This window comes from Artemia sp. Qi Xiang Cuo, chromosome 5 (assembly GCF_049724085.1).
Source record: "Artemia sp. Qi Xiang Cuo chromosome 5, ASM4972408v1, whole genome shotgun sequence".
Lineage (NCBI taxonomy): Eukaryota > Metazoa > Arthropoda > Branchiopoda > Anostraca > Artemiidae > Artemia > Artemia sp. Qi Xiang Cuo.
The window spans coordinates 9,996,640-10,017,545 of NC_142798.1; the positions used below are offsets into that span (position 1 = coordinate 9,996,640).

Consider the following 20,906-nt stretch of genomic DNA (forward strand, 5'->3'; position numbering starts at 1 on the left):
GCTAGGAGGGGGGCTGGGGGATAAAGCGTAGCATATATTAAATACGCAACCCAACCTAACCTAGGTACCTTCGCCCCCCTACACCCCCCAACAAAACAGTTAAATATCGTAAACGCAATGAAAATTACTCTTTGCATTCCATTTCAAGATACCGCTATTGAGAAATAGCCATTCTGGCGGTTTTCGTCTCTCATTAGTATATAAAAGCGACCATATAACGCACCAGTACCCAAAATAGTAACCATAATACTATTATCTCTAGTCAAAAAACTTCAAAAAATAACATCCGTCCCAAACATACCTGCCAGAACTGTTCTTCTTTTTTTTTAAATTCAATTAAAGAGTAAATTCTACCCAAACATGAATTCAAATAATCCTTTGTATGAGAGAAGAACCTCGGATATTTCCGGATATAATTTTATAATGCAACAAGTAAACTTAATTTGAAATTAAATTTATTTTGTTGATCCGTTGCTTTAAAAAACCAACTGTTAAAAGTAAATATAAGTAAATAAGCGCTTTTACTTCTAAATCACTGTGATTGCTAACTGTACTTGCAAGTTTCTCTGGCATTAACTTATTTGCTATCATACCTCTGAAAGCGTTCTAATTATCTTTTTCGATGCTCTGAGCCACTACAAATAGCTGTCATTCTGGTAGTCACTAAGTCACGAATAGCCAGCCAATAGTACAAGGATACTCTTGTTTACTCGGTTGGTATTTGGAAGCTATAGGGCTAATTACAAAGTGTCCGTAACTAGGGGAATTTTATTATACTTATGTATATGGAACAACTTATTTGTATAGGAGCGACGCGGATCAATAGTAACCAAAACTCTAAAAAACGGAATTTTCATATTAATATATACATCAAAAGAATTAAATTACTATACTGATTCCAAATATATAAGAATCATTAAGTTTAGTATTACCCATCAAAAGTTAAAAGCTTAAGAATATTTGCCTGACTTTTGAACTAGATGGAACATCCCCTAGAAATTCAAGAAATATTGATGAAAATCACAACATTAAATTCAACCTATCCGATAACTCTACTGCAGAAGTTTAAAGCTCCTATATTCAAAAATGTGGAATTTTGATGTATTGTCCAGAAGACAGATCACAGATGCGTGTTTATTCGTTTTTTGTTGTTGTTGTTTTTTTTCCCAGGGGGTGATTATATTAGAATAATGGTCCTAAAAAATCTGGAAAGGGCACTTTTGATGAAAATTATAAGTTCTAGTGCCTTTTTTAAATGACAAAAAAGATTGGAGGGCATTTGGCCCCCTCCAGCGCCCATTTATTTCCCAAAGTTATTTGATTAAAATTTTAAACAGTCATTTTGTTCGGTATAGTTAAAAGATCAAATAACTACGTTTTTATGAGTAATATCACCCCTCAATATCCGTGGGGAGAGGCCTGTAAGTTACGAAATCTGTCCATTGTTTACATATATTATTTTTTAATTGGGAAGTATACAGACATTTTTCAGACGGGGGGGGGAGAGTATGTTCTTGGAATGGATTTCTATTGGGGAAATCTTCCTTTGGGAGGAAAGTTTCAGAGGGAAGATTTTCAGGGGAAAATTTTACACTGGGGGGATTTGACAGAAATTCTATGCGAACTTCTTTTTAATTGTCTTGCATTCTCTTTGCCAACTCAATTTAACATGTGGAGATATTCCGGAAGAAATATCTGGGGGCTATTTTCCACGGGTTTTAATTTCCAGAAAGAAAATTCTAATGAAGTGGAGTGATCGAGAACCGATTAGAGATTAAACTCTTTTTCAAATGAAAGTATGCTAAGGATAATTTGACAGACTGAATCGTCCACAAGAAATTTTACAGGGAGGGAGATTTTCAGTGTGGATTGAACTATCTGGAGGGAAATTGACTGGGAGGGGGTATACTTTACGTTAGAGAAAATTTTCACGGGGGAGGTTCCACTGAGGGGGTGGGTATATTTCATGTAGGGTGAGTCAAATTTACCTGCATTTTTTGAAAAACGAACAGAGATTAAATAAAAAAAACAAGTTTTTTCACTGAAAGTAAAGAGCAATATGAAAACTCAAAACGAACAAAAATTATTCCGTATATGAAACGCTGCCCCCTCCTCAATACCTTGTTCTTTGCGCTAAAGCTGTTAGCACTTTTAAAAAGTTTGCTATACAGCCCCTGCAAGGTAACTGAAAATAAGGAGCGACATTAAAACTTAAAAATAGCAGAAATTACTCCGTATATGAAAGGGGCTGTCCTCTCCTCAGCGCCTCGCTCTTTGCGCTAAAGTTTGAGTTTTTATCACAACTCTTCTTTTTAAAACAATAAAAACTTTGAGCGAGGCGTTGAGGAGGGGACAGCCCATTTCATATACGGAATAGTTTCTGTTCGTTATAAGTTTTATTGTTGCTCCTTACTTTCGGGTAAAAAAAAACTTTTTTTAATCTAACTTCTGAAGGTTTTTCAATTAATGCAGGTTTCAAATTTGGTTCACCATACATGAACAATTAAAACAAAATTTACATATTAATTCTGCTTTTTTTAAAATACTATTGCTATTACTACTACTACTAACAGCTGACCGCAGCAGTAAACCACCTGAGGCCAACACAGCTACGCCCGATCCTCCTCCATCCAAATCCATTCAAAGCATACCTTTTAACACCCTCCCAGGAAGTTCGAATTGCCTTTAAATCCTTCTTTATAACGTCCTCACACCCCAGAACGAAGAAGATCTACTTTCCGTTTTGACCGAGACAGATGGCCGAAAAGGACAATCTTCGGCAATCTGTCATCCTTCAGCCACACAACATGCCCTAGCTATCTCAATCTTTCTTTCATTGTAACCCTAGAAAGCAGGATTGAACCGCATTTATCGTACAGCTTACTGTTTGAAATACGGTTAGTCAGCCGGGTACCCAGAACAGTCCGTAGGCAATTTCTCTGGGAAACAGCTAGCAAATATGCATTCACTTTTCGGAGCACCCATGCTTCAGAGTAATATTTATCCACTGTCATCACTGTATCCACTGTCATCACTAAAATTCTACTCTTGGTTTGCAGACTTATCTTCCTAATAACTGTGAAAAAATACCCTGAGCCTTGGCTATTCCACTTTTAAAATCTTCACTGTTCCCACCGCCTTTACTTATAATCCTATCAAGGTAAGTGAAGCTGCCCACCTGATCAATCTTTTGTTACTCAGCGTCACCTTTTCATCCTAGCTTATTCCTAGTCTTAGTGACTTAGTCTCCTTACCGTTAATTTTCAAACATATTCTAGAACCCTCAACTCACAAGGCCTCTAAAAGTCGAATTATTTTACTCACACTTACATCTAGGACGCTTAAATCATCAGCATAATCTAAGTCCAGGAGAACTTTTTCTCCCCATTTAATTTCGTGGTCTCCCATTGCCTTTCCTGTACTCCTTAAGACAAAATCTTTTAAAATGATCCATATAAATAGGGATAGAACACAGCCCTGCTTAGCACCTGATTTAACCCGTTACGGCCCACTCTCCTAATTATAGGACAACTGGTTTTAATTCTTTATCGACTAATTTACAATGAGAATATTCGTCTTTGAATGGTAACGGCTTTGCTGTTAACCAAGCTACCTAGGTTAATTTTTCCACGTCAATTGATCAATCATTATTAGATCAGTGAGGTCATTAAGGTCATAACTAGTGCAATTGCGCAACGGCAGTTTTCAAAATTCGGTAGGAAGTAGTTAGCGGTCCTCCAGACAGTCGTGACTTTGACAGCCGTTGCATAACTTTGTATTGAACCGTATTCCAGGATAACAACAGACCTGACAAGTGACTTCAAAGTTTTATGGCGTTTTATGTTGGTGTTATATTTACAGGACAATGGGCTCTAAGGGTTGCTTTTAGTACGTGAAATTTCAAGGGTAGCGTTTTAATGCTAATTTAACTTAAGACCTTTTCATATGTTTTAGTGAATTTCCTTGGTTGATTTTTTGTTGTGGCAACTTGTAGAAAACTTTATCCTACGCTTTTCTGGTTTTGATCATAATTCTCTCTGCAATTTTCTTCCGGGTGTTCACTTATACTTTAAGTATAGTTCTGATATCCATGTGATAGTTTCTGATAGTTTCTTTTAGTTAATGTGAATTGCTTACTTTTTCTTATCCATTTTTATTCCTTTTTTCCCTTTTTCGATCGGTTACAATTAAAATAACAACAATAAGATGGATTCTTTATCATCCTTCAGCTTCAGCCAATCAGTCACCATGAAAAAAAATGTCTTTAAACTTTGGCAAAGTAGTGGCTAGTGGCTCAGGTGCTTGAGTAAGCCCGAGAAGCAATAGAAGGATAAACATAAGTAGAGATTTTGGATTTCTTCTAGACAATAAATTCTTTGACCTCATTTCTTTTGGAACGGTTAGATATATAACATTTAAGGGAAACTTCGACTTCACTGCATCAGCTGATGAAATTTGTGCGTTTGTGGGAATACTGATTTTTTCGGGCTATAACAGACTGTATTCCCAAAGAGCATATTGGTCAGTCATGGAAGATCTTGAATGTGACCTCGTCAAAAATGCAATGTTCAGAAATTTATTTATGAGGATAAAAGAGAATATGAATTTCCTAGACAACGAAGAAGTTCAAAAATTCAGAGATCCGTGGGATATCAAGGTGGAGTCTATCTTTGGCATAATCAACCCAAACTTTTAGTAGTTATAAATTTCTTTCTGCATCTGTCCTTCCACGAAACTGTGGTGAAATATTACGGGAAATATTCCCAGAATCAGTTTATTCGAGGGAAGCCCATCTGATTCGGATTTAAACTATGGGCTCTAGGCACTTCGGACGGCTACGGCTATTGCCTTCGGTTTCATCTTTACTCGGCGAAAGTGCCTAGTGCTCCATCTCATACAGCTAAGGAAAACTTAGGGTCTCCGGTTCAAATCAAATCAAATTAATTTATTTAACATAAAAAACACAAACAAATTTACAGCAACCATCTACGAAAACCCGAAGGTCTGTTTACGATGGCTGCAAATCCATTATTATAAAGCTCTACAACTACTACATAAAAATAAAAACAACAACAACAAAAAACACATTCACATAACAACTACCTCTTTTGCGGGGAAAAATCAGCATTTGAATTAACTCATCATAAAGAACATCTCCTACTCTAAAAGGATTACTCTCTAGAAATTCACAAGTGAGAAATATCACCCATCATCCTTACAACATCCACGAAAAAAAAAATTGCAACAACAGAGGGAAGAACAAAAAATGAGATACTTCTACCTTAACAAATTCAATAAGTATCAGCTAGGCTATAGAGCCGTAGCGGTGTGCTTTGGCTGAGTATCCAACTTTCAAGTCATTCAAATGCTGCTGGTGACGGTCACAGTATGTGTGACCGAAATATTGGGTATTTTTGTGAATTTCTATACACTGTCTATTAAAAAGGATTTTATCCCTATTTTGAACTTTTATTTTATCATCATTCAAATTATTACCCAAAAGGTAACGCTTCAATCTACTCTTGAGCTGGCTTACATCACCAACTTGTCTAATACCATCCGAGAAGGAATTCCCAACCCCCCTGTCCCGCAAAACAAGGCAGAAATGCAGCACGGTGAGTATTCTGGAGCTCAGATACAAGGTCATTCGCATTTCTAGTCTCATAACAGTGATAAGATGAATTTGCTTTAAAAATTTTCCAAAATACCCACGGTGAACACTTATTCAAACACTGATAAATAAAAATTGCTAACTGGTAATCCCGTAACTGATAAATGTTTAAAATTTTCAAACTTATAAAGTAATTCAACGTGCTATTTTCAAACTGAATATAATTACCTAAAATACGAACTATTTTATTCTGTAAAATTTAGACTTTTCTAAAAATTGAAATAAAACTACTAGTCCATATCATGCAGCCATACGATAAAAAGGCCTAACAATAAAATGATATAGTAAAAGTAAAACATTTGACGGTAGTTGATTTTTCAGTCTTCTTATCTCATTCAACCCTCTTGAAATCTTAACTACCGCAAGATCACATGTGATGTCCAACTTAAATTAAAATCAAGACTAAAGCCCAAGTAATTAACACCATTTAAATGCTTTAAAAATTCACCATTAAAAACAATTTTATTATCTAAGACACGTGAAACTCCATTTCTACAAAATGTCATGAAATTTGTTTTTGAAATATTCACTGCCAAATAACTAGAATTTGTAAAACTTATCAATTCAGCGAGGGCCTTATTTGTCTTCTCAATTAACTGGCTCAGACAATTAGCTGTAATCGTAAACACTTTGTCATCAGCAAAAGACGTTATCAATGCAGCTGATATATAAAAACGCAAGGTATCAACGTAAATTAGATAAAGAAGTGGGCCAAGCACGGAACCATGAGGCACACCAGAATTAACGATAAAAGTTTTTGAAATAGAATTTTGAATACATAGTCAAATAATACGCAGATTAAGATATGATTCAAACCATTTCAGAATAACAACTTGGATCCCTACACGGCTTAGCCTACGCAATAAAATTTTATGAACCACCATGTCAAAAGCCTTTCTAAAGTCTATGAATACTGTAAGTACCAGTGCACTTTTTTCGAGAGCACTATTATTGAAATCTTTTAGGTGCTGGACTGCATATATTGCAGAGTGGCTTTTCCTGAATCCAAACTGGGTATCACTAAGAAAACCGTAAGTAGTAAGATGTTTATAAAATCGTCGATGCATCACTTTTTCATACAGCTTAGCAAATAGGGGTAATATTGAAATCGGCCTCCAATTAGACGGATCTGTCTTTCATCCCCCTTTGTGAAGCGGAATAACCTTCGCCTCTTTCATCCGAGTAAGAAATTCACCTTTCTTCAAAGAAAGGTTAACCAAATAAACAATACAAGGCAACAAATATACCATAACATGCTTGAAGGTTTTCAGATTAATTCCATCAATCCCTGAAGAACTTGATTTTACCAATCCTATTATCTGTTTTAATTCTTCAACGTTCATTTCACCTGCAGACATTTCCAGTCCAACTCCCCTTTCATCACTAAACATCTCATTAACTTCATTATTTTCATCGTATGGATCCTCACTTATTGATTCACCAATCTTAGAAAAATATTCACCAAACAAATTAGCCACCTCATCATTTCCATCAACAAATTTACCATCAAAGATCAGACTAGCTGGAATCTCGGTCTCTTTATTCTTGTTTACGACTTCATTTATAAAATCCCAAGTCGCTTTCGTAGTGCCTTTTTTTTCCTTAAATTTCTTTCCATAATATTCGCGATGCATGCCCGTCTTAGCCGATTTACTTGATTACGGATTTGTTTAAATTCAGTTAGATCTTGACTATGGTTACTATTTAAGAAACTCAAATACAATGTATTTCTCTTTTTAATTAAGTCTAGTAGCCCCATAGCTACCCAAGGTTTCCGGTGATCCTTTTTCTTCACCTCTATGGTCTTTACTGGGCAAGTTCTCTCAAATATTGGCTGCAATACGTCCATGAACTTATCGAATGCCAGAGAATTACTTTCAGATTCTTCATAAACTGGTTTCCATGAAACGATACTTAGCTCCTCTCTAAACTTCTTTAGGTTCTCTTTTTTTAGTTGCCTTCTTTTAACCTTTGTCCTGTTCTGCTTTATTGCATATTGATATGAAGTCACTGCTAATATAGGAAACTGATCAGAAGCCTCACTTACTATAACGTCAGCATAACAGCTATGTAATACCCGGGATCGCACGAAAATATTGTCAATAAGTGTAGCTGACTGTCCCACAACACGAGTCGGAATCCCAACTAATGGATAAAAATCTTAACTGGCGAAAAGGATTAAAAAAATCTAAATTATCATTATAAGAACTCAGAAGATCAAAATTAAAATCCCCCATGCAAATGCACTCCAGAATACTCAAATCTACTGCATCCATTCAACTACTAAAACCATTTTCAAACTCCACCAAACTGTCCTCGGCGGCTTATAAACCTCAGTAATCAATATATTCTTTCCACCAACTTCCAGCTCAAGAGTAAGAGATTTCACCTTACCTTTTATCCAAACTGATAGTTCTTCCCTTATTTTAGCAACAAAATGGTCCTTAACAAAAAATGCCAAACCTCCATGTCCCATTCTTTGTCTATTCCTTACAATAAGCCTGTATCCTAGAAAATTATATATCGACAGAACATGCTCAGAAGTTAAAAAAGTTTCACAAAGGCCAATTACATCAAATTTACTATCCACATTATCAATTAACTGGAGAATTTCATAATACGCTGAAGTTACATGGCAATTTTGATGACACAGGCAAAACGACCTTGCATTCACCTCTAATCCTGAAGAGGTCATATCCACATAACAACTATTTCTTTGCGGGGAAAAATCAGCATTTATACTTCCCAGAAGTAAATCATCATAAAGAACATCTCCTACTCTAAAGGATTAATCTCTAGAAATCTCAAGTTAGAAATATCACCCATAACCCTTATAACAACCACTAAAAAATAGAAAAAATTGAGCAACAACAGAGGTAAAAAAAAGAAAAAGAAACAAAAGACACTTCTAACTAAATCAACTATGACAAATTCAATAAGCATCAGCTAGGCTATAGAGCTGACGCGGTGTGCTTTGGCTGGGTAATTTCGCAAAAATGCGACCTTTGTCTGTCCAAGCATTTTTCATACCGAAGTTGTCCCGTGCACTATTTAATACTGAAAATGACTTCCGTGAAATGACTGGAAGTCGTGAAATGACTTCCAGAGATTGTTGAAGATGGCAACAGCTATGAAATATGCTTTGACAATTTCTACAATGTCATAGGTTTGTGTGTGATCTGAAAGGAGCTGAATTTCAAGCAACTGGGACAGTTAGAGAAAACTGGTTAGCAAGATGCACTCTCTTTTTCAACAAGAATTTTATGAAGCAGAAACCAGGAATGTATGATTATCGGTTTGAGGCAACCAACAATATATTGGGCGTAAAATAGCAGGGTAACAACAGTGCCTTTGTTGGATCCAACCATCTCAGCCTAGATCAACTAAGACCGGTTGAATGAAAAGTGAAGGGACAGATGGGAAAGACGACAGTACAGCGGCAAGATCCGCTCAGGTAATATAACCAATACATTGGTTGAGTTAATTTACATGACTGGCTTGTCAGCAAGTATGCTGTGTCTATTAGAGGAATATAAATGGCATTGGGCTCTGTTCGTGCACCAGTTAGAACTGGCTGACGTCAATACTTGCGCATTTTTCAATATGGTACTTTACACAGAAAAGGAAATGACTCTTGTAGATTTCAAACGGAAGGACACACGATCCCTTCTTAAAACAAATTACGAAAGAGTGCAACCAAGGCCTTCAGTGTTAGAAGGAAGGCAAGTTTCGGAACCACTAGTCAGGACAAAATATTATAGTACAGGACATTTGCTAGTGAAGCGTGAAAAGCAGTGACGATGCCAAGGTGAAAACTGCAAGAAAAGATTACTGAGCCACTCTGAGAAATGTAACGTCATTTTTCAGAATGATTTATATTCGTAATCAGCAGCTAGAAGCTGATTAGGATAATGATTCTGGTATTTGAACACTGCAATCTATTCGATAAGAAGGAGGCAACCGGATTTCTCCTGAAGAGAAATGAGGTATATGTTTGCAGAAAAAAATCATGTGAAAGATTTTGTAGTTTGAGTACTGAGCCTTTTAATAATTCTTGCTTAAGTTTTTAATTAGCACCTCTATTGCGGTTGGTGGGGATTCAATTTGACCTATCATCCTTAGAAATAACTTAAAGGTTCAGTAATAATGGCATGATTTTTACATAGAGCCAACGCAACTTAATATTCTGCCAACGAACCTAATGCTTTTTTGATCTGTTGGTGGTTTTAGTTGATCTATTATTATGAATTTATTTGGATTGGGTGAAATAGCTCCTTAATTTACCAAGTGACCAAGGAAGCCTAATTCTGGAACCACTACATGCAGTTTTGGGGATTTTAAATTTAAATTTGCATCCTTTTAATTAAATTTTCTAGCTTCCTTTTTAGCCAATCTAAATGGTTTTGTACGATATAGTGAATAAAATGACATTATCTAAGAAGCTTAAGGTGTCTTTTTTTGTTCTTTTACCGGTGGAAGAGTGTTTTTGGGTTTCATCAGCTCTTAGGACTAAATCCATTTTCATGTAATACTGACACTTTCCCTTTAGTTTGCGCGTTTTCTCCCCAATAAGATGAAGATACTCCCAATAAAATGACTCAATAATGGTGTGCCCTTCATATTCTCAATTTCATATGTAGTAGGACTGGTATCTCGTTTTTTACGAATCCGAAATTTTTCGCTGGACTAACTAAATGACCTTTTTCAAATGTTGTTTTAATTCAATGCATGCAAACAAAAGACACAAACGGAAATCATGGCATATATTCGGGTACTTTGTACTTACGCATAAAATGTAATGTTTCTCGTGTATCATGCAGACCAACATCGTTTGGGATGATTTTTCCAAGGCTTCAATCAGACAAATCATTACAAGACTGATTTTACCACTCAAGCTTAAACATAAACAAAAAGATATTAAATTGCCTACAATACTTACAAAGCTAGACCATTTTAGAAAACACACCACTATGACAACCTGTCATAGAGACAGTGTCTTTGAATTGAGTTTATCAGAAGGTGAATGTATCAGCTTAATTCCAAGCTGAATTCCACTCCTAAAATATTGATGATATGCTTTGTAGTCGGTCTGTATGAATTATTTGTCATTCAATAGATTTGAGAATGTCTTTTCATAGAGTTCGAACTACACCTAAATATTCCCTAAGAGTTTCAGGTTAATACTTTTAGCCCGCTCCTATGTATTTTAGACCCGCCTTTTGACAAAGTAACATTCCTCAACACTCCCTGGAAATTTTAAGTTAAAATACTAAGCCGTTCCTGAGATATCGCACACACATTTTAAATGACAAAGATGCACAAGCGTTTTTTTGCTTTAGTCCAATATTCCATTTGGGGATATCACCATATTGATAGCCTGAATGTGGAGAGTGTATTTTAATTTGGTTCAATATGCCGGCCGCTATGCCTAAAAGTACAAACTTGATGATATTACCTCTTTCTGAGACATTTTAGATTCGTCTATTTGATAGCATGGATTATAGTATTGAATGAGCATTTAATTTGCAACCCCCTTAACATGCCTTATATTAAATAATAGCCTTATCCCTTTCATAGATATTACAGTTACTCTCATCAAGTAACTTGTATTTGTATATTGTGTTTCGGTTAGTTGTAATACCCCCTCAACACACCCTGAAAGATTCAAGTTTGAATCTTTTGATAACATGAATGCACGTAGCGTCTTTTATTTAGTTATACACCTCCTTCATTATTCTGGGAATTTTCATCTTCAAACCCCTATTCTTGCTAGAGACCAAGGGATCAAACATATACTTTCTCAGCAACAAAACTGATATTTAAACTATTAAAAACTTCTTGTCCCACTGTGGGTGATCGTTTCATCCTCGATGACATAGTTATCAAAAAATTTGAAAATTTTGAAAAACATTACAACAAAAGACTATTGGATGTCCTTAGTGGGTTTGAGAGTGGAGAGGGTGGTCAGGTAAAAAAGGATTGGGTGGGTGGCTATTTTCCAATTGCTTTTAACTCGGAGAAAAAGGCACTGAAAGTTTTAACTTTCTATTTATTTTTCACATATGCGCAGTTCCTTTTATGACTGTTATGTTGTGTTAATAATAGTGCATTACTCGTAGTTTTCGTAATAAATTCATACGTTTTAAGGTTTCATATCCTCTGTTTAAATAACAATATCTCTATCACAATAGCATAGTAAAAACAAAGTTAAAGTCAATGTAAGAAGAACACAAACTTAAATTTTGCTATTTTATTCCTTATTCGTGTTTTCTCTATTTTCTTTTTTATCTCCAATGCGTTTATTAAGATTGTGGCTTATATTCAAGTTAGCTTCTTTTTTTATTTTCAGTTGATAGGTACGAGCATTTGCTATTGCCTAGCAATAGCTTTCATCTGTGGAATCTTTATTCTCAAAATGGGGTCAATAAGGGAGCAAAACAGCTTCAAAGGCTTTGAAAGTATGCTGCGAAGCGATGGTGAAAAAGAAATGTTCTACCAAATGATAGATTACCACAACTTCAATTCTACGTTTTTTATTGAAAGCAGTGGTGCGCCATATCTAAATTACAGATATGCTTGCAGTGTAGAGGCAGCTTGTCGTCTGCAGCATCCTTCGCATGTCTTACTATATATGACAGGTATGGAGCAAGAAGAAATATATCGGCATAATCAGTGGATGAAAAACTTTAAAAACTTAAAAGTGATTAAAATGTGCCCAGAAGAACTCTTTAGACACACCCAACTGGAAAGACTTTATCAAAATGTTACAAGTCATATCAAAGACGAAAGCTGGCTACCAGCACATTTAACGGATATCATGAGACTATTTCTACTAAAGCATTATGGTGGTCTTTATCTAGATGCAGATACAGTGCTTTTGAAAAATACATTAAGTATTGGCTCTTTTTTACAAGATAACTTAGTAAACACTATTATGAAATTTAAAAAGGGTCATTTCGTAATTGAAAAAGTGTATGATGCACTACTTCAAAAAAGCTATAATAAAGAATTATGGGGAGGACTAGGCTCTGCCATTATTCGGGATGTCGTCACCAAATATTGCAAGCTTTCAAAAGCAAAAGATAATTTTGAAGACGCTGGAAGACACTGCAATATCACTTTTTTAAACAGAGAAGCATTTCAGCCAGTCCTATGGTCTGACTGGAAAAGAGGATTATTTACACAGCGTTTCGAAAAACTCGAAGATTTCAGACCAGACGTTATGAAAACTGCGTATGGGATCCACTTTAACAACAAATTAACGTCAAAAATTCCCATCGTAAGAAAGGGGGGTCAAATACATGAGCTCATAGCGGAAAAGTTTTGTCCCTTAGTTTACTCAGAGCTGCCAGTTTTTTATTAGTCTAACAACATGTTATTTTCATTAAATATAAGTAAACCTTGAGACTTTTATTGGATTTTCTTATGTTGTTTGTAAGGAAACACCTTCACGAAGCAAAACACATACCCTGTAAACAGACGGTAACAAGCATATTTGGGAAACCCAACACTTTACTGCAAATTTTACCCTTTAAACTAAATATTTACTCTGTGGTAAAACATAAATGGTAAAACCAAAATTGTTATGTCATTACCACTGGTATGGCATCAGTCTGCTAAATTTAGTTCTTAGGACGATGATGAAATTAAATTAGGAAACATAATAGACAATTGACACAAAAAGAGTACCAGTGAGATCAATACTCGACAGCGGAGAAAATAGGAGACACACATTTACCGATATACTACCTCAATCCCCTTCCATTCAAGAGCCAAAATGTGAAGCTATAAGAATTTAAAAAAAGTTTTTTTTTAATAATCCATGGTCATTATCAAATAGTTCGTGGTAACTACTTCTAAGGAGTGGTCCGGCTCAATAGTAACCGAAACTTTAAAAAATAGAATTTTGATACCAATAGATACATCAAAAGAATTGGAGTTTTATGCTGATTTGAAATATATAAGTTTTCTGAAGTTTAGTTTTACCCATGAAAAGTTACAAGCCTGAAAAATTTTGCCTTGTTTTCGAAAAAAGGCAGAGACACCCCGAAAAAGTCACCGAAATCTTAATAAAAAACGCACCATCTCATTCAGCGTATCAAAGAACTCTAGTTTAGGGGTTTCAAGCTCATATCTGCAAAAATGTGGAATTTTGTTTTTTGTTTTTTTTTTGCCGGAAGAAAGATCACGGATGCGCGTTTGTTTGTTTTTTTCTTTTTCCCAGGAGTGATCGTATCAACCAAGGGGTCCTAGAATTTTGGGAGAGGGCTCATTAGAACGGAAATTAAAACTTCTAATGCCCTTTTTAAGTGACCAAAAAATTAAAGGGCAACTAGTCCTCCTCCCATGCTCATTTTTTTCTTAAAGTCACCAGATAAAAATTTTGAGATAGCCATTTGCTCAGCATAGTCGAAAAATCTAATAATTATGTCTTTGAGGACGAATTAATCCCCCGAAATCCCCTGGGGAAGGGCTGAAAGTTATGAACTTTGCCCATTGCTTACATACAGTATTGGTTATTGGGAAGAATTCAGACATTTTCAGGGGTGATTTTTTCGGATGGGGGGTCGGAGTGAGAGGGTTGCGTGGGAAGATCGTTTCTTGGAGGAATTTTTCATAGAGGAGGAAAATATTCATAAAGGGCACGCTATATTTGCCAGTATTATTTAAAAAACAATCGTAAATTAAATAATTTTTTTTCAACTGAAAGTAGGGAGCAACATTAGAACTTCAAACAAACTGAAGTTATTACGTATATGAGGGCGGTTCTTCCACTCCTCAATACCTCAATAAACTTTCATCAAGTTTAATCCTACCCATCAAAAGTTACGCGCCAGAGAAAATTTGGCTGATTTTCGAAAAAAGGGGGAAAGACCCCCTAAAAGTAAAACAACCTTGATGAAAATGACACCAACATATTCAGCCTACTGTAGAGGTTTAAAGCTCCTATCTACAAAAATGTGGAATTTTGCATTTCTTGCCAGAAGAAAGATCACGGGTGCGTGTTTATTTTTTTTTTTTTTTCCCCAGGGGTAATCGTATCGACCCAGTGGTCCTAGAATATCGTGGGAGGGCTTATTGGAATGGAAATTAAAAGTTCTAGTGCCCTTTTTAAGTGACCAAAAAAATGGAGGGCAACAAGGCCCCCTCCCACGCTCATTGTTTTCCCAAAGTCACCTGATCAAAATTTTGAGATATCCATTGTTCAGCATTTTCGAAAATATTATAAGTATATCTTTTAGGATGACTTAATCCCCCGAAGTTCCCGGTAGGAGGGCTGAAAGTTATGAACTTCACCCAATGTTAACATATAGTATTGGTTATTGGGAAGAATTCAGACATTTTCAGGGGTGATTTTTTTCTGATGGGGGGTCGGAATGAGAGGGTTGCGTGGGAAGATCGTTCCTTGGAGGAATTTTTCATAGAGGAGGAACATTTTCATAAAGGACACGCTATATTTGCCAGTATTATTTAAAAAACAATCGTAAATTAAATAATTTTTTTTCAACTGAAAGTAGGGAGCAACATTAGAACTTCAAACGAACTGAAATTATTACGTATATGAGGGCGGTTCTTCCACTCCTCAATACCTCGCTCTTGACGCTAAAGTATCTTTAGTAATTTCGAAAGAGCTATTTATTCTAATTAAAGGCCTTTTTGGCTCCGAGGTCATTCTTAAAGAATTGGAACAAAATTCAAATTTTCAAACAGTTCGTGGTAACGAACTGTAAGTAAGGAGCGACCCGGCTCAATGATAACTAAAACTATAAAAAGCTGCAATATGATACCAATAGATACATAAAAATCATATTCTACTGGTGATTTCAAATATATAATTTTCATCGAATTTAATCCTACCCATCAAAAGTAACATGCCAGAGAACATTTGGCTTATTTTCGAAAAAGGGGGAAAAACACCCTAAACATTATAGAACCTTAATGAAAAGCACACCATTATATTCAGCGTATCGGAAAACCCTACTATAGAGGTTTCAAGCTCCTATCTACAAAAATGTGGAATTTTGCATTTTTTCCCAGAAGAAAGATCACGGATGCGTGTTTATTTGTTTTTTTGTTTGTTTTTTTTTCTTTTTCCCAGGGGTGATCGTATCGACCCAGTGGTCCTAGAATATCGTGGGGGGGGGCTCATTGGAACGGAAATTAAAAGTTCTTGTGCCCTTTTTTAGTGACCAAAAAAATGGAGGGCAACTAGGCACCCTCCCACGCTCATTTTTTTCCCCAAAGTCACCCGATCAAAATTTTGAGATAGCCGTTTTGTTCAGCAAATATTATAACTGTGTCTTTTAGGATGACTTAATCCCTCAAAGCCCCCAGGGGGAGGGCTGAAATTTATGAACTTTACCCAATGTTAAAATATAGTATTGGTTATTGGGACCCGGCTCAATGGTAACCGAAACTCTAGAGTACGGTATTTTGATACAAATAGATACATCAAAAGAATCGGATTTTCATGCTGATTTCAAATATATAAGTTTCATCAAGTTTAATCCTACCTATCAAAAGTTACGCGCCTGAGAAAATTTGGCTGATTTTCGAAAAAAGGGAGAAAGATCCCCTAAAAGATATAGAACCTTAATGAAAATCACACCATCATATTCCACGTATCCGTATCAGAGAACCCTACTGTAGAGGTTTCAAGCTCCTATCTACAAACATGTGGAATTTTGCATTTCTTGCCAGAAGAAAGATCACGGGTGGGTGTTTATTTTTATTTTTTTTTCCCAGGGGTAATCGTACCGACCCAGTGGTCCTAGAATATCGTGGGAGGGCTCATTGGAATGTAAGTTAAAAGTTCTAGTGCCCTTTTTAAGTGACACAAAAAATGGAGGGCAACTAAGCCCCCTCCCACGCTCATTGTTTTCCCAAAGTCACCTGATCAAAATTTTGAGATATCCATTTTGTTCAGCATGTTCGAAAATATTGTAAGTATATCTTTTAGGATGACTTAATCCCCCGAAGTTCCCGGGAGGAGGGCTGAAAGTTATGAACTTTATCCAATGTTAACATATAGTATTGGTTATTGGGAAGTATACAGTACAGACGTTTTCAGGGGAGATTTTTCCTGGTAGTGAGGGGGGGGGTGGGCAGGGACGTACGCAGGGGGGGGGCCTCCGGGCCCGGGCCCTCCGAAATCTCATGATTTTTCTCATTTTCCCATAATTTTCTGATTTTTCTCACAGAATAATGGGTTTGAAGGATTTGGCCCCCCCCCGAAAAAAATTGCCACCCCCCGAAACCAATTCCTGCGTACGTGCCTGGGGTCGGGGGTTATGCAGGAGGATCTTTCCATGAAGGAAGTTTTCCAGGGGGAAGGGACATTGCTATGAAGGGGATGCCAGACTTCCCAGCATTATTTAAAAAAAAGATCAGAAATTAAATATAAAAAAAGCAAGTTTTTCAACTGCAACAGCAGCAACATCAAAACTTTAAACGAACACAAAATATTACATATATGATTGGGTTCACCCCCTAGTCAATACCTCACACTTTAAGCCAGAGATTTTTTAGTACTTCATAATAGCTATTTATTCTAATTAACAGCCTTTGTGATTAAGCGGTCATTTTTTAAAGAACTGGAACAAAATTTGAACTTTAGCTTAAAGAGCAAGGTATTGACTAGGGGGCGAACCCCCTAATATACGTATTAAAAATATATTAATATAGAAGTTCGTTACGTAAGTAAATTCGTAAGTTACGCATATTTATTACTAATAAAAACGTTCGTAAATAAAATGAAACAAGTTTCGAGAAAGCCATTTAACCAGATAAAAGTAAATTAATATGAAAATTTTGTTTTAATTATTCATGTACGGTGAGCCAAAATCAAAACCTGCATTTATTCAAAAACGTTCAAAAATTAAATAAAAAAAAACAAGTTTTTTTAACTGAAAGTAAGGAGCGACATTAAAACTTAAAACGAACAGAAATTATTCCGTATATGAAAGGGGCTGTCCCCTCCTCAACACCGTGCTCTTTACGATAAAGTTTGAATTTCTCACAACTCTATTTTTTAAACAATAAAAAACTTTAGCGTAAAGAGTGAGGCGTTGAGAAGGGGGCATCCCCTTTCATATACGGAATAATTTCTGTTCGTTTTAAGTTTTAATGTCGCTCCTTACTTTCAGTTAAAAAAACTTGTTTTTTTTTATTTAATAGCGTAAAGAGCAAGGTATTGACAAGGGGAAAAAAACTTTCATATACGTAATAACATTATAAGAATATAGACGTTGTTACGTAAATTTAAATCGTAAGTTACGTATATTTATCAGTAATAAAACATTCGTAAATAAAATTAAAAGTTGTAGTGCCTTTTTTAAGTAACCAGAAAATTCGAGGGCAAAAAGGCCCCCTCCCCACCCTTTTTCTCAAAATCGTCCGATAAAAAGTTTGAGTAAGCCATTAACCAAAAAAAAAATCAAATTGATATGCAAATTTTGTTTTAATTATTCATATACGGTGATGCAAAATCAAAACCTGCATTGATTCAAAAACGTTCAGAACTGAATAAAAAAAGTTGTTTTAACTGTAAGTGAGGAGCGACATTAAAACTTAAAACGAACAGAAATTATTCCGTATATGAAAGGGGTTGTCCCTTCCTCAACGCCCCGCTCTTTACGCTAGAATTTTTTAATGTTGTAAAAAGAAGAGTTGTGAGAAAGAGTCAAACTTTAGCGTAAAGAGCGAGGTGCTAAGGAGAGGACAGCCCCTCTCATATACGGAATAACTTCTGTTCGTTTTAAGTTTTACTGTCGCTCTTTACTTTCAGTTAAAAAAAAACTCTTTTTTTTATTTAATAACAAAGAAAAAGTGTGCAAAATTTTCCAAGAGGAACCGCAGTTGTCCATGGAGTCAAACTAAAATGCTTGTTTGATCTGAAAAATGATTAAATTGTTAGAGTTTCAAAAGAGGGGTATTACTCCCTTTGCTCCTAATATACAGAAATATCAAATACTCCTTAAGGAGTATTTGAGTCCCAAAATTAAAGGAAACCTACGATAGTTAAGAACACGGACTCAGGGACAGAATATCTAGTTTTAGTGGGAACAAAAATGAAATTAAAGTAATAAAACGGATCAACTATACCTAAGAGTCTAATAAAGTTAATACAGTTGAAGTATACTAGTTCTGAAATCTAAAGAAATAGAACATCACGATCAAATAAGGACAATGGGGGAAGACTTGTGGGATAAGATATTGACGCATGAGCAAAGAATTGTGGCTGGGGAATAAAGCATGCATGTCCCAGGTAAGAGATAAAGAGTGCCTTGAGCAAATGTTTCTTCTAAGTTTACTTTTACCCGGTACTTTAGGACAGATCCTATTGCTTTGATTGTAAGTGTTACTTATTGATAGTAGGAGGGACCCAATTGATCCGAGACGAGATTTGCACATGCGCACTGAATACATAATTTATGCATGTTTCTGTTCTGTTTGTTGATGGTTATTTGATGTTTTTCATGGCTAAGTTCTTTTTGATGGTTATTTGATGTTTTTTTCATGGTTATATTGTTGTTTGATGGTTATTTGATGTTGTTTCTGTTTTGTATGTTGATGGTGATATGGTTATTTCATGGTTTCTGTTCTGTTTGTTGATGATTATATGATGTTTTTTTTTCATGTTTGTTGATGGTTGATAATTTGATGTTTTTTTTATGTTCTGTTCTGTTTGATGTTTATTTGATGTTGTTTCTGTTCTATTTTTGATGGTTATATTGTTGTTTCTGTTCTGGTTATTGGATGGTTGTTTGATGATTGTGAGTGTTGTTCAATTTATTTGTTGTTTCCTTGGATGTAGACATAAGTTCAAAAACAACTTGGATGTGGACATAAGTTCAACAACAACTTGGATGTAGACATAGGTTCAACAACAATTGCTGGATGTTTCTTGGTTGTAGACATAAGTTCAACAACAATTGCTGGATAATCGATTCTAACGGGACAGGATCAAGTGTCTCTTTCTAGGCCAATCAGGGGATGTTTCTAAGTGTATTGATCCACTAACGGGACAAGACCACGTGTCTCTTTCTAGGTCAATGGACTTACATAAGGTTTCTCTTACATGTCCTTGGTAAAAAGCCTGGAAGAGATTTAATGTCCTTGGTAAAAAGTCGGGAAATCATGAGGAGATTACGAAACAATATGGCTTCTCTACTTTCGTGTCAGAGATCAATTAATATTCTATTTTTAAATATGGCTTCTCTGGTCTTTAGTGTCAGAGATAAATTAATATTCTTTCGAAACCTTAATAGTGTAACTAGGAACACCTTAATTTTTTTTCAGAAATTCAAACGAAATCAAGACAGATTGAATATGTTTAACGCGGGAAATGGTTTCCTGGGAACTTTAAATGTGACATTGCAAAAGGATGCCAAAACAAAAGGAACATTCTGAAATTACTTATAGGGGATTATTTGGGCAAAAACAAATTAATCAATATTTTAGGGATTTTTTGGATGAAACAGTTTGAGACATTTTAGAGGATGATTTGGGGTGAAACTCTGTGGTCGTTATAATACACAAGTTCCATTTGAACAGTGTTGTAAGGACCCCTACCCCGACCCCAAGGGCCGCCTCTCCACAAAACTTTTTGCCCCCCCCCCCATTTTTTTACTTTTTTTGCGAGCTTGAGACACAGAAGGGCCCCCTCCCCCCGGTCCCCCAAAGCCCCCCCCAAACTTTTTAGCCCCCTTTTTTAATACTTTTTTTGCGTGCTTGAGACACAGGAGAACCCGCTCCCTTCAACTTTATGCCCCCCAAAAGTTTTTTTTTAACTTTTTTTATTTTTTTAACATGGTATTTTTTTCAACTTTTTTTATTTTTTTAACATGATATATTTTTCAACTTTTTTTCTACATGTCTTTGAATGACATGAAACATACTTAAAATATAAGAAATTCACATTTAATATTGGCACAATTTTTTAGAAGTAATAGTTTTTTTCTTAGCAGTAACAAATTTCTTCTAATAGCACCAAGTTTTCCATCAAAGATAACAAATTTTTTCATTATGATAACAAGTTTTCTGTCAGAGATACCAAGATTTCCTTAACACTAACAAAATTTTCTCTTCGAAGTATCAACATTAACCCTTAATACTAACAAACTTTTACTTAACACACCCAAATTTCTCTTCGATGCATCAACATTTTCCCTTAATACTAACAAACTTCCACTTAAAACTATAAAATTATTCTTAGAAGCACAATTTTTTACGT

At 35.5% G+C, this 20,906-nt stretch overlaps 1 protein-coding gene across 1 annotated transcript in view; it reads left to right on the top strand.

Moving 5' to 3' along the window:
• LOC148951786 (lactosylceramide 4-alpha-galactosyltransferase-like) overlaps positions 1 to 13,078 on the top strand; it is a 33,610-nt gene extending 20,532 nt beyond the window's left edge. Inside the window, exon 2 of the mRNA XM_089088716.1 lies at positions 12,021 to 13,078. Coding sequence (XP_088944842.1) covers positions 12,021 to 13,034 — 1,014 coding nt within the window. The 3' untranslated portion in view covers positions 13,035 to 13,078. The remainder of the gene's footprint in view (positions 1 to 12,020) is intronic.
• The last annotated feature ends 7,828 nt before the right edge of the window (positions 13,079 to 20,906 follow it).